General features: G+C 42.5%; 1 protein-coding gene across 1 annotated transcript in view; it reads right to left on the bottom strand.

Moving 5' to 3' along the window:
• The window catches only part of LOC147231296 (synaptic vesicle glycoprotein 2C-like), a 37958-nt gene extending 26309 nt beyond the window's left edge, over positions 1–11649 (bottom strand). Inside the window, exons 1-2 of the mRNA XM_086152614.1 lie at positions 11461–11649; positions 169–996 (exon numbers count right to left, since the gene is read on the bottom strand). Coding sequence (XP_086008740.1) covers positions 169–775 — 607 coding nt within the window. The 5' untranslated portion in view covers positions 776–996; positions 11461–11649. The remainder of the gene's footprint in view (positions 1–168; positions 997–11460) is intronic.
• Between the last annotated feature and the right edge of the window lie 1857 nt (positions 11650–13506).

Here is a 13506-nt window from a genome sequence, read left to right as displayed (position 1 = left end):
CCCCGCCTCCCATGGTCAGCAACAATTGGTCCAGCCCCCAGCTCTCATAACCTTGTGTTCTGGAAAAGCAGTGTGGATAATGAATTAAACTAAAAGTTTGGAGGAATTTCTTAGAGACAAATTGAAAGTCAAGATTCCTACTAGAACCGGTATGATGCGGTTCCTTACCGAGCCATCCGGCGCCAGAGTTCGGAACGCACATGTCCGTCTCGGCGCTGGGCAGGACGAACCCGACTACGAACACCTCCACGCCGTCCGACATGAGCGCCAGGCCAAGCACGAAGAAGAGCTGCCACTGGAACCTCCCGTGGCCGCACTCCTGCATGATGAGCTCGTACTGCTGTGCCAGCTCCTCCTCGTCCGCCTGCCGCTCGTTCTCCAGTTCCTTTCGGCTCTTCAGGCTGTCGGACACCGGCTGGCCCAGAGCCACCTGGCCATCCCGCTGTTTCCCGTCACTGTGGGCGGGCACGCCTTGGTACTCCCCCTCGTAGATCTCGTCTTCATCGTCGTGGCCCTCCGTGGCGTCGCTGGAGGCCCCGTCATCGTTGTTGGCTCCGTCATCTGCGTAGTAATTGTCTTGCTGGCCGTAGCCATTGTAGTTGCTCTCCTCTTCGTCCTCGTCCTGGAAGCGGTTGTAGCTGCGGTGCGTCGAGTATTCGTCCGCCGCTCGATCGACAGCCTTGGTGAAATTTTTGGCCGCTTGCCTTTTGGCTTCTTTCGCAATGTCCTTGGCACCTTTGACCAAAGAAGTCCTGTTGTTGTGTGTTTCGTCCATCTTGGCAAGGGGAAAATAGGCCTCAAACGTATATCTATATATATTCAATGGTAGTTTATGGCTTTGATAGTGCACAGTCTAGTGCCCGGGACACCAACAATTAAGTAATAAGATCTAATTCCATTGGTTGTTAGGAGCCGCCGCCGCCGAATGGGAGACCGTTGATCTCAGAATGAAGAGATTCCCAGTCCCATCAGCGCTCAGCTGCAGAGACCATCAGCCTACAGGAAAGTGAGAGACAGAGAGAGAGAGAGAGAGAGAGCGCGAGAGAGAGAAGCATGTTCAACTTAATTAAAAGCAGTCTGCCAGAAATACTTGAAGTACTTTTTCAGTAAAGTGGAAGCAAACTTTTGAGCAGAAAAAAAACATCAAGCTCCCCGCCTGAAGCCAGTCTGAGTCGCATTGTTTCACAGGCATCGGCAACTCCACTGGTCACGCTTTGCGGAGCGGGAAGCCACTGGTTTGACTGACTAATACGAGAATCATCAAATGAAGGACACAGCAATTCTGTCATTTCTGATTATAAAGAAGCAACAAGTTAAGTCTTGTAGCTCAACCTTTTTGTTGATAAAATGTAGTGGAACATGCTAATGCTCAAAGATCACAAAGATTCTACAAAATTCTACAAACTACAAAGATTCAATCTTCAATCTTTGTAGTTACAGTTAACAGTTAAGACAATTCACTTCCTCCTTTCTACTATTATCTATTACTGTTATGTTTTTACTTGAAACTCTGGCGCAACAATTTCCTTCGGGATAAATAAAGTTGTTCGCATTTCATCATCATCATCTCAAAGGGAAGTTCCGCGCCTACATTTGTTTCCCTAGTCCTGGAACGAACGATCGGGACAGCGGAAAAAAAATCGTAGTTGCCGAACTGCCTTTTATTCAGGATCTACACTCTTCCAGAGCCAGAAATCAGGCCGTAAACATCAGCGGACACAACCTGTTCTCTCACCGCCCCCCAGTTAGGAGGTACCGCTCACTGTATGCTAGCGCTATCTGAAAACGGAACAGCTTATTTCCCAAATGCCATCACCTAATGTACACCATGCCATGCACTGACAATAACATGTGTACCGGATCATCACTTTAATTATCTTTTTATATTTCATTTAACTAATTTCTAATTGTAAGTATTTTTTTTGTGTGTTTTTCGCCTTCAAGTCATTACGTACCTGTCAACTGACGGCAAATTCCTTCCACGTGTGGGCATACTTGATCGACAAAGCTGATTCTGATTCATTCATTCATTCATTCATTCATTATCTGGATTTTGGGTGATATGAGAGAAAAAAGTAACAAATGAATCTATGTCCGAAAATTGAAATACAACTATGTATTTTGAGTTGCGAGAATTAGAATTGATATTTATTTCACAGTTTTGGAATCATTAAAGTACATTCTACTTAAAGAGGTACTTTGACAAATTATCCCAAATGAGTAAGGAGACTATCCATTCATTCACTCATTTGCCATCAATGCCACTTGTCCCAAACTCAGCTTGAGCCGATCCCAGCAGTCATTGAACGAGAGGCGGGGTTCAACCTGGACCAGTTGCCAGTCGATCAGATCGCCACATATAGAGATATACAACCATGCACTCACTCATGCACAGACATACACGATTCATACGCAACACATTTGGCAATACAAGGGTGTCCACTGAACCTCCTGCATGGTTTTGCACCCAGAACCGTGAAGAAACCCATGCAGACACAGGGAGAACATGGGGACTCCACGCAGAAACGCCACCCTTTCAAATATGAAAGTGAGCACCCCGAGCTGGATCAACCGCTGGATGCTCACCGGGATATAGGTTACAAAATAATCTATATGCAATAACCCTCCAACAGATGACTTTTACTTTACAGGACTGTCTCATAAAATTAGAATATTGTGATAAAGTTCTTTGTCTTCTGTAATGCAATTACAAAAACAGAAATGTCATACATTCTTGATTCATTACAAATCAACTGAAATATTGCAAGCCTTTTATTATTTTCATATTGCTGATTATGGCTTACAGCTTAAGAAAACTCCTATCTCAAAATATTAGAATATCATGAAAAAGTAATTTTTGTTTTTTGAATTGCATTACAGAAGATAAAGAACTTTATCAAAATATTCTAATTTTCTGAGACAGTCCTTGATTTTTTTTTTCCCAAATCTGTCACAATATCATAAATGCATCAGAAACAACTGTCACAATAATCAGATTTAATTCTTTAAAAAAAAAAAAAAAAAAAAAGGGTAAGCTGGACTGTATCTCATGGCGGGGGACTCTACACTTTCAGTTTCGCTCAGGTTTTAGTATGTAAACCGGTTTGTTTGACTGCTCTCTTTTAATGAGCTCATAAATGTTGAAATTCGATTAAAAACAAATTCCAAATGAATGCAAGTGACTCACAGGAGACCCTCCGGTTGCATTGGCAATAATTCAGTCCTCACAACCCCTGCGGTCTTGAAATACTTCCTGGACGGAGTCCAGATCGGGGCTGAATTGGGAAATAATGTCAGGGGCATCTCACTTCTACCCCAACCCCCCATCCCATGCAGAACATTTAACTGTCAGAAAAACCGCTGAAGCAAAGAGCTTGTAAATTGTCATGGAGCCTCTGAATCAGAGAACAAGCCGAAGAAGAAAGGTTTTGCCCTCTGCTCGGATTCGTGGGAGAACCCATGCAAAGAGGACTGAAGGGGGACAAGAATTTCTTATGACTCATTTATTCATACGGATACGAATTTGCACATCCATTTCAAACGTTGTCAAACGTCACAGCCCACGTTCTAACCACATGCGCTTTATGTCACTATGGCTGTTAACCAATCCATCCACTAGAGGGCAGTGCAGAGTTCACTTCCAATGTCCAAGTACAGTTTCAGACAACAAAAAGAGGCACCTGATTCTACCTGATTCTACCTGATTCTACCTGATTATACCGACAACATGTTTTCTTCTTGTTCTCTGTCCCTATTGCTAGGTTGCATTTGAGCATAATGTACAACACTGCCCCCCCACACGTCCGGTGGTATTGCTCCTTTCGCTCCATTGGGCTATGCATCCACTAGCTCCTCGAAATGTACAGAATTCTGCACGAAATAAATACAGAAGACAGACAGATGTGACCTTCGTCTTTTACCGCCCATCATCCATCTCTGCATCAGCCATCGGCAACCACTGCTGAGGCACATCATGCTTTGGCGAAAAAATTCGAATAAATCGAGGAAATGGTGTCATGTGAACGCATGACAATATCTCCAGACACATGAAGCATGTGAAGGCTATTTTTTAAACTGTCCTGAGGAAGACTAAAGTGAACATTTTCAGTTTGTTGTTGAGCAGCTTCCTGTTGAGTTGAGTGTCTGGACTCACAAGTACACAGCATTCCTGTTTTGCCTTTTTAAGCTATTTGCAAAATTAATTTTAATTTTCTTTTGCTTTACAGAAACTGACAAATTGCTTGCTTGGGGGAAGGAACCGGTTGGTTTCCACCTCACTGATATTTCCAGGAAACAATGAGAATAATAATAATGTGAAAATCCCGCTATTTTATATTTGTGCTCAAAATATTATGAATCTGTTTTGGTCATTTGAAATGTTATTTTTTATTTTTTTTTAATTTGGTTTCCCTCAGGGGGGTGACGGCAGGAGGGAACGGGTTGCAGAGGAACCCTTCACTATTTCAGGGCCCAGTAATCTGTCCGCAGATTACTGGGTTCTCCAAACGCCTGCCGACAAGCTGTTACAAGTCAAGACCCCCCAGGGCAACACGGTTACAGACAGGCAAATCATAGAGCAGAGACTCGACCGTTACCAGAACTAGAGTATCAGGAGATGTTTTAAGTAACCATAGTGACTAAAAACAACAATGAATAGAACCCACTAAAAATGGCCTTTAATTTAACATATATTGATGCATTAAATTTTTTTTTTTTGGTTATTTCATGACATTTTGAGTAACCTCGTTAAATAAATAGTAAATAAATAATCCTATCAAAAGGAATGAGAAGGTGATCCAAAAGGACTTAAATCCCCCTGTGTCTAAAACAGTTGGATTTTCTCCATATACATTAGTAGCCGCAGTCCCCGGAGTGGAACGCCATAGAAAGACGGGGGTTAAGAGCCCGAACGCCGCCTGGCAGGTTGATGTATGGCGTTGCTGCTCACCTTTGCTCCGCAGGCTTAGATAAAGCATCAGCGGGGGTCTGTCATTCCAACATAAAGTGCTGGGGCTCAGCTGCAACGCAAAGCAGCCCGAGAGATTTTGCTGCAATGCAGCAACGGCACCAAGTCAGAAGTTTGACCTGTGACTAACTTTGGAGGGACAACGGCCATCCTGAGACCGCTAGAGTTCGGGATGGAGCCAAGGGAGAGCCAGGAGCCTTCTTCTGGAGAAGAGGACTAGATGGTGGAAATCCCTGACTGGTAGTCTGTTCCATCACTGAGAGCATGCGTTTTCTTTAATACATACCACAGGCTTTACTTTTTATTTATAAGTTCATAGAATATATATTTAGTCGTACACATCCACCAACCAGTGCTTGTTATTTTCAAATAAAGCCTTATAAGAGATTTATGCAGCATCTTGCTGATCATTTTCTTTTTGGGAATTCTTTCAATGGGAAAATTGGTTAATATCTTAGATTAAAGTTTAGTTATCCTATCCAAAGTAGGTTGCTACAATTTAGAGTTGCACATCCGAATGGGAGAAATTAAGATTAATTCGAGTCAAATTCTGGATGCTTTCCGCAAGCATTGGTTCTGGAGTGGACATGAAGGGGTTAAAGCAGGCGGGCCTCGTGTTATAAATGAGGCTCATTAAACCGGGCACATTTAACACATCCGAGGAAGTCGGAAACTGTCCCGTTACTTTGGAATAATATAACAGGGGATTGAACATGTCGATCAACAGGACCAGCACCTAAAGTCAGCGACAGGGGTCCGGGCTGGGGTGCGGAGGGAGTTCACTAATTTAGGGCGTCAGACCTGGAAGTTTTCGGAGAGTCCTCCCCCCCCCCACTTGAGTGCCCTCGAGAGCCACTTAATCGCTTTACACTGGAAGGGCACCTTAGAGGACGCAAGGTGTTTTGTCATTTAGGTAATGAATGAGGCTGTGATTTAATGATGCAGAGATCACACACACATCCACACAGCGGCGCCGACACTGGTCACCTATTTAAGGCCCTGGATGTATGTCTGAGCTGCTCTGAACAAGCTATAAAAAGATGTGGCAGGAACACACCAGCATCTCAAACACACACACAGTCATTTTCAGCAATGCTCACCAAGCCTTGGATGTCCAAGTCTAGTAGACCCCAACTGCAACAAATAGCAACCACCCCCTGATCTAACAACCAATCAGCAGGCTCCACTGCACAGCCCTCAGAAGTTGTTTTTTTTTTTTTAATTTGTTTTTGGATAAACGATTAATAGTGAGCCACGGTGGTGTAGTGGTTCGCGTTTCCGCGAACAGCAAGCAGCTCCAAGGTTGGATTCAAACAGGGGTACTTTCTGTGGGGAGTCTCCATGTCCATGTTTTCGCCATTCCTGGGAATGAATCAAAATGGTTGCATTTCTCTATATGACGTATAAATGAGAGGGTGAATGATGGCACGTCTCTATATGTGGCCTTGTGATCATCTTGCGGCCGGTCCAGGGTGAACCCCACCTCTCACCGAGTGACAGCTGGGATAGGCTCCAGCACCCAAACAACCCTGCATTTATTCTAATAATTAAAATAAAACACGGGTCTCAAAATTCACCGCTCAATGTTGTGATGGTGAGTCGTCCTCTTGAACCAGGTCCGTTCTCTATGGTCTAACCTCATTTGAGGACTCGGTTTGCAATTAAAGCAATTAAGCAATTAAAACATGTGGTGAAATTTTAAAAAGGTGATGTCCGGAGAGGTTAAGGGCACGTTAATTTATTTTTTAGACGTTGATTCCCCTAGCCTTCCACCGTTGCTTCGCTTCGGAGGTTAATGTAACGGCCGCCTTCACGACGTGATTTCAGCGATCAGCGAAAATTTCACCAAGCTCTGAATCAGCACCGAGAGCAAAAGGGAGGGAGAGAAAAAGAGAGAGTGAAAGTGATTTCCGTGCTGTCACGCTGTCATGGCCCACTGACGCTGTCCAGCTACATTCATTAATCACTTGCCAAAATGTACGTACACACACACACACACTCACACACACATACACATAGGCACTGGTAGATGCTGGATCGGACTGAATGAAATACCAGACATCGTAGTGTCCCAAAAAAAATCCCTATTTATCCTCTTTCGGTCTTGTTTTTGTCGACTTCGTTATCAGGAGCTTTATTTTCTAAATTAAAAAATAAATGACAAAGTAATAACAGAGACTATGAAAGAGTATTGAACAGCGTACAAACTGTTCATTCATTATTTACATTTGTTGAGTTATTAATTTTAGATTCCTTCTTCAGCAACAGAATATTAAGATAGATATTTTGGAACATCTTGCATGAATGTGTACAAACACATGGGTAATTTGGTGTGTGTTCGCATAGCTGTTTTTTCTTCTTCATTATTTCTTTCCTTCCCCGGGAACTCCGCGGCTGCAGCGGAGCTGGCGCAGGCCCTGCAGGCGCTCCCACAGATGGCTGCGCCATCGCCAGCGTTCATTGCGCGTATCAACAGCACACGTGGGGCCACAGATGCGACACAGGCAGCTTCAGCGTTTGCGGCGGGGAAGCTACTGCTCCGCCGGAAGGGCGAGTCGACCCCCGGGACAGATCCGAGCCCATTCACAGCCGAGTTGGCTGATTGGTTCGAAATGGTGATTTGATAACAAAAAATACAGAGGACTGATTTTCTTCATTTGTGATTTCAAGATGCAACTTTTCTATATGTCAATTATCAGGTGTGTAATCTGAACAAGTAAAGATAAATCACTTTCTTTTAAAATCTGAAAGTGTTGTTTAATTTTTTGAATAATTTTATTGACTTATCATAACAAATTGTGTGGTTATTTCTCACTTCTCATCATTATTATCAATATTCTTTACTTATAATCATTTATCAATTCATTCATGAATTAATTTTCTATACTATCCCCTATCACTAAGATGTCAAATAGAGGCGTACAACAATTCACTCTTTCATTCAAATACCTGGGGCACTAAGGGTCACCAATGAACCTCCTACATATTTTTGGACTGCTGTTGGAAACCAGAGAACTCTGAGGAAACCCTCACAGATACAGGGAGAGCATGGAGACTCCACACAGAAAAGCCTCCCTGTCGAATCGAACCAGGGACCTTCTTGCTGAGTGGCGGAAGTGCAAACAACCGTTAATTTCTGAGGAGGGACAATGTCTTTGTTATTATTAATCGGAAATTACAACATTGTATAGGTAGAAGGAGGGAGAACAATTCTCCGTCCACATACTGTCACGTATTTAATTGCCACGCAGTACTTTTAAATGAACTCTTTGGACTATTTATTGATATAACATAAAGAGTGGTAAACTTTTCAATAAATTATTAAAAAAGATATGGAGGACGACAACTGTCACCATGGCAGATGCCGACTTCCTGCTTCCTGACACATGACGCAGGGCCATGGTAGATGCTTGCGTGCCTCCCCATTGTGTCGGCGGTGCAATCAAATATCAGAGCTTGGCTGATGGGCGGTGCCCGGTTATCGTCGGCCGCAGCTGCAGCAAATACCCAGGGAACATTGGGCCAAAGCAAACATCCATTTAGCCACAAACACGGCTGGCACGTTGTTCATAGTCCATTTCTAGGCCATTTCTTGCCCCCAAATGAGCTGCTTTTTCCTCAATTTAATGACATTTCTTCTTTGTTTTGAACTCCCATTTCTCAAATTCACATAAAGGTTTTTGAATTTCAGGGTAAAATTGATTTTTTTCTGAAAAAAAAAAATTTCTTGACTTCATTTTCGTGTCTGATTTCTGAGTCATTTTTCTTCTTGTTTTTAACAGTCAATAAAGTCAACCACCTTCATGTCTTTTGCACAAACCACCTTCCCAAAATAAGATGCCAGTCTTGTCCTGTTTATCATATTTTTTGGGAATTTTTCTTTCAATGTTAGTCCAACATTACCCAATATTCATTTTATTTTCTACTTATTTTGAATCTTCTTTTTTGATTGATTGGTATTTTCATCACATTTCACGGATAAATTCTGGATAATTTTCCATTAACTCTCAATTTTTGAGTAATTCTTCTAAGAGGATTTCAAGGTTATTTTTGGTGTTTTTGTGGCTACAATTTATTCAATATTCAGCCAACTACATTTTTCCCTTTAATGTTTTGGATTCATTCCAGCTGCTTTTCTGGGAATTCTTCATGGACCTTTACAAGGATTCCTTGAATATTCTTCAAGTGGATTTTCTTTAACTCTGATTCTCTGGTTTTCACTTTTCTTTGATTTTATGACAGGAAAAGTAACAAAAAAGCAATACATCTTTTTAAATGTTGAAATATGAAATATGTGATTTGCAATTACTAAAATACTTTGAAAAATAATTTGCCAGATTTGGAATAAATAAGGTACATTCTATTTATGTATAGAGACATATCAAGGTCCTGCTAGGTACTTTGACAAAATATCAAACAATGAGACTGTTCATTCATTCATTCTTTTACTGCAGGGGGAGCTCGAGCCTATCCAAGCTGTCACTGGGCAAGAGGTGACACAGACACTGGACCGGTCACCACATCTAGACACAAATAACCATTCACACTCTCATTTATACATCATTTAGAGAAACACAACCATTCATACTGTCATTCACCCATCATAATACCATTCAGCTTCTTATTCACATCTGGGAAATCTCTGATGATCCTACAGCATCCTACTGGAGGAACCCAGAGAACTGGAGGGAAACCCCCCGCAGACACCCGGTAACATGAAACCCGCTTATTGGAATCAAACCAGGGACCTTTTTTTTTCTGACGGATATTTCTCTGTATTTTCTGGAGCAGAGGTGAGGCGGAACTGCAGCCTGTGGCTCCCCTCTGCACAGGAAGGACATCAATCACCACGGAGCCTTCTCACGCAAACCCCCGTCCCCATAATTAGATTTCGAGGCTTGTCCTGCAGAATCAGTCCTCCGTGTCAGGCAGCGACCGCCCCCACCACCACCACCTCCAAGCCTCCTCCACCGACTCCCACTCGAATCCCCCTGCTTCCAGCTCGTAATGAATCACTGCAGGTCTGTTTGCATGTGTGTGTGTGTGTGTGTGTGTGTGTGTGTGTTTGTAAGTGTGAGAGAGAAAGAGTGTGTGCTTCTTCCTTCCACCATCACCAACATCTGGCCAACCACTATTTTTCTTTTTGATGTGTGTGTGTGTGTGTGTGTGGGGGGGGGGGGGGGGGGGGTTGGGGTATTTACGTTGATCACATGTTCGACAGTGTAATTGATTAACACAAAACCGATTGATCGCAACCGATTGACTAAACCGATTGATGGCAGTATGACTCAGATTCTTCCCTTAAAGATGTTTCAGATGGGGGGATTATAAAAAATTATTATATATAATTTATTATAAATTATTATATATAATTTATTATATATATTATATATAATTTATATATTATATATTATTATTATTATATATAATAATATATTTTATATATATATATTAAACCATATGATTTTTAAGTGACGAAAAGCATCAAGAGATAATCAAGAAATGCATGAATCCATGCAAAAAATCTGAAATTGTTTGAAAATCAGAAAGAAATGTTTCTAATATCATCAATAAAACAATAGGAGTAAGACAAGACACTCCATACAAATGGTACAACACAGGCTGATTAAAAATTGACACTATCCGAAAATGAGAAAGAAGTAAAAAAAAAATCACCAAACACTTAAGTAGAAAATAAACAAAAATCTGTTAACAGTCTTCCATCAAATTAATTAAGAAATTACCGACCAAATGATCAGTACAGGAATTATCGATGATAAAATCAGATCCACCTATCCACTAAGGGAGCACTTTCCCCTGCACACATACACACTTACGCGCATACACACATTCATACATTCATGTACACACACACACACACACACACACACACACACACACACACACACACACACACTGAGTCGAGCCTTGACGACACATTCTCGGTGTGGTGGTGTCATTGCCACCTCCTATTTCCGAAATAAGTTAATAATACCGGTTTTAAAATAGACAAAGCTCAATAAATGAGATCAATAAACAAATAAAATCTATACATCCGATATCATCCACCATCTTTGATTGTAGGACAGGAAACACACGCAAGTCAGTCAACCGTCCTCAGCATGATATTCAAAAGCACAATAAGCTATTCTTTTTCTTTTTCTATAGTTTTTAATTTAATTCCAATAAACTCACTGATCCTCAAACTGAGCAACTTCCTTAAGTCCCCCCACGCCCCCCAACGCAGATCACGCACACCGGATGCCCAGCCGTAATTTCCCCGACCGTATTATTGTACAATCACAAAAAAAAAAAAACTGCAGCATCAAACACACGCATACGCACGCACAGTCGCGCAAAAACCCTGCAAATTTACATCCAACCTGTTATTTCCATGTAACATCCGGGGATTTGAAACAAAAAAAAAAACACGGAAGAACGAAGTTACAGTTTGTTAAAGAAAAGGGACAAAAAATAAGGGGGGGAACACTCACCGAGGAGCAGCTGCATCGTGTGACAAGTGGATATGTGCGTGTGTGTGTGTGTGTGTGTGTGTGTGTGTGTGTGTGTGTGTGTGTGTGTGTGTGTGTGTGTCTCCCCCCCTTATGGTTTCCCCTCCCTACGCGGCGGCGGAGGCGGCGAGCTCCTCTTCCTCCGATGCAGCGGAGTCTCTGCTGCAGTCCGAGGGAAGGAGACGCTGAAGCGGGAGGTGGGAAGCGTGAGTGCGATGAGGGGGGCAGGAGGAGGAGGATGAGAAGGGGAGGGCTGGAGGAAGAGGAAGAACTCGAATCAATAGTGGATCTTAACGGACCGGGTGTGAAGGGGGGTGACGTGGGTATCGTATATGTGTGTGTGTGGGTGAGATCGTGAGGAAGACGATCCGGTACCGCAAACTCCCACCTCAATCAAACAACCAATAAAACCGCTTTTATTGTATTAAACTCCACCAAATATGATGAAATAACTTTAAACATGATGGCGTCAGATCTTTGCGTCCCGTCTGCACCTCAGATGATTTTCATCCGGGCATCCCCTGACCATCCCTGGTGGGTTGCCACGGTAACGGAGTTCACAGGGCGGCAATGCAAGCGAGGGGCGGGATGTTCCGACGCAGACCGTCTAAATAGTCTATGTTAGCGTAGCATAGAGTGCATAGCTTAGCAACGTGAAGTCAATGTAAATAATTTGAAGTTCAGCTAACTCAGCTTAACCATATGGAGTCAGGGAAGCTGCTACGATGTTCATCTAACTCTAGTGAGTCACAGAAGCTGCTCCCAGTTTTTGCTAGTTTAGCATAGCCTGGAATGATGCTAGAAGCTAATGTGGCATAGCTACAGTTAATGCAATGTTCCCTCAAATTTTTCATATGTCTGTGCATACAGACAACCTTCCTATATACACTGAGGACCACTGTGAGCAACATTAGATGTGCATGCTGTGGCCACACACCAGTATAACACCTGGGATCATAGCATCCATTTAGTCTATATTTTTCAATCAGAAAACTTGTTTACTATGTTGGCTTCGCTGCATGTTTTGCAGAGCAGACCCTTCTCACTCGAAAAAGAAAAAAACCTCACAGAGTTTCACCGCTTGTTCTTCTATTTGCTCATACTCCGACAGCCGTTCCAAGTTAAAAGAACCACATTTCTTTTTTCCTTTGGCTTGGACGCATCACATTCACTTGTTTCGCCATGATAAGGGGTTAGCATGTTAGCATTTGCGTCACTTATCTCCGCTACACTAATATTGTTATATAACGTGTATGGGCAGAGCACGTGCACAAGTAGCGTAGCATAATTGCATCGTATCGTATGATAGGCTGGACACCGATCACTCACAGAGTTACAAAGCAAATGATACAGAAAAAAATGTTACATATCTAATTCATTTGAAGTTTGTTCACTGCGCTGGATCGGTTTCCTTGTGTGCTGAGTGTGCGAGCAGTGCGCAATTGCGCAGCTACGCAGCTTATAGGGAACATTGGCTACATGCAGTCAAGTCTGCCACAGGACAGCAGCTAGCACCTACAACGTTCAAATGTTCCTGTATGTGTGGCATGAATACCTCATTAAAAATCATTTATATTGTAGCAAGTCACGAATGTTGGGGTTTATGTTGATGTTTGTTTTCTGTGGGATTTGGGGGTTGCTGGGAATTTTGTAGGTGTGGTTTGAGGTGCAGTGAATTCTGGGGCATTTTACCTGGAATTGAGCGGGAACAGTTAGTCGTATTGCAGGCTTGTGTGGCTTGGCTGTGGCTGACAATAGCTAGTGCTCATTAAAGAGATGCTTTAGCCAGGGTGTTTCCCTGGCTAAAACACTACAATATATATTTCGCAATGCATGTACACGCTTTACCCATGCAGCCAATCATCTGAGTTTAAAACGGTTGCCTTTATCTGACCCGCTACTACAACAGTACAAAATCTAGACCATCGCCATTAACTGTCAGAGATAGAACAACCTTCAGGTGATACGTTCACTTATAATAGCCAGCTTAAGTGTTAAACTTGGTAGTTTAGTTGGAAGAGGATGTCA

The sequence above is a fragment of the Fistularia commersonii genome, chromosome 9, assembly GCF_037954325.1.
Source record: "Fistularia commersonii isolate RoL2024-O1a breed Wild chromosome 9, RoL_Fcom_v1.0, whole genome shotgun sequence".
In the NCBI taxonomy this organism is placed as follows: Eukaryota; Metazoa; Chordata; class Actinopteri; order Syngnathiformes; family Fistulariidae; genus Fistularia; species Fistularia commersonii.
This window is presented reverse-complemented; position numbering and strand designations above follow the sequence as displayed.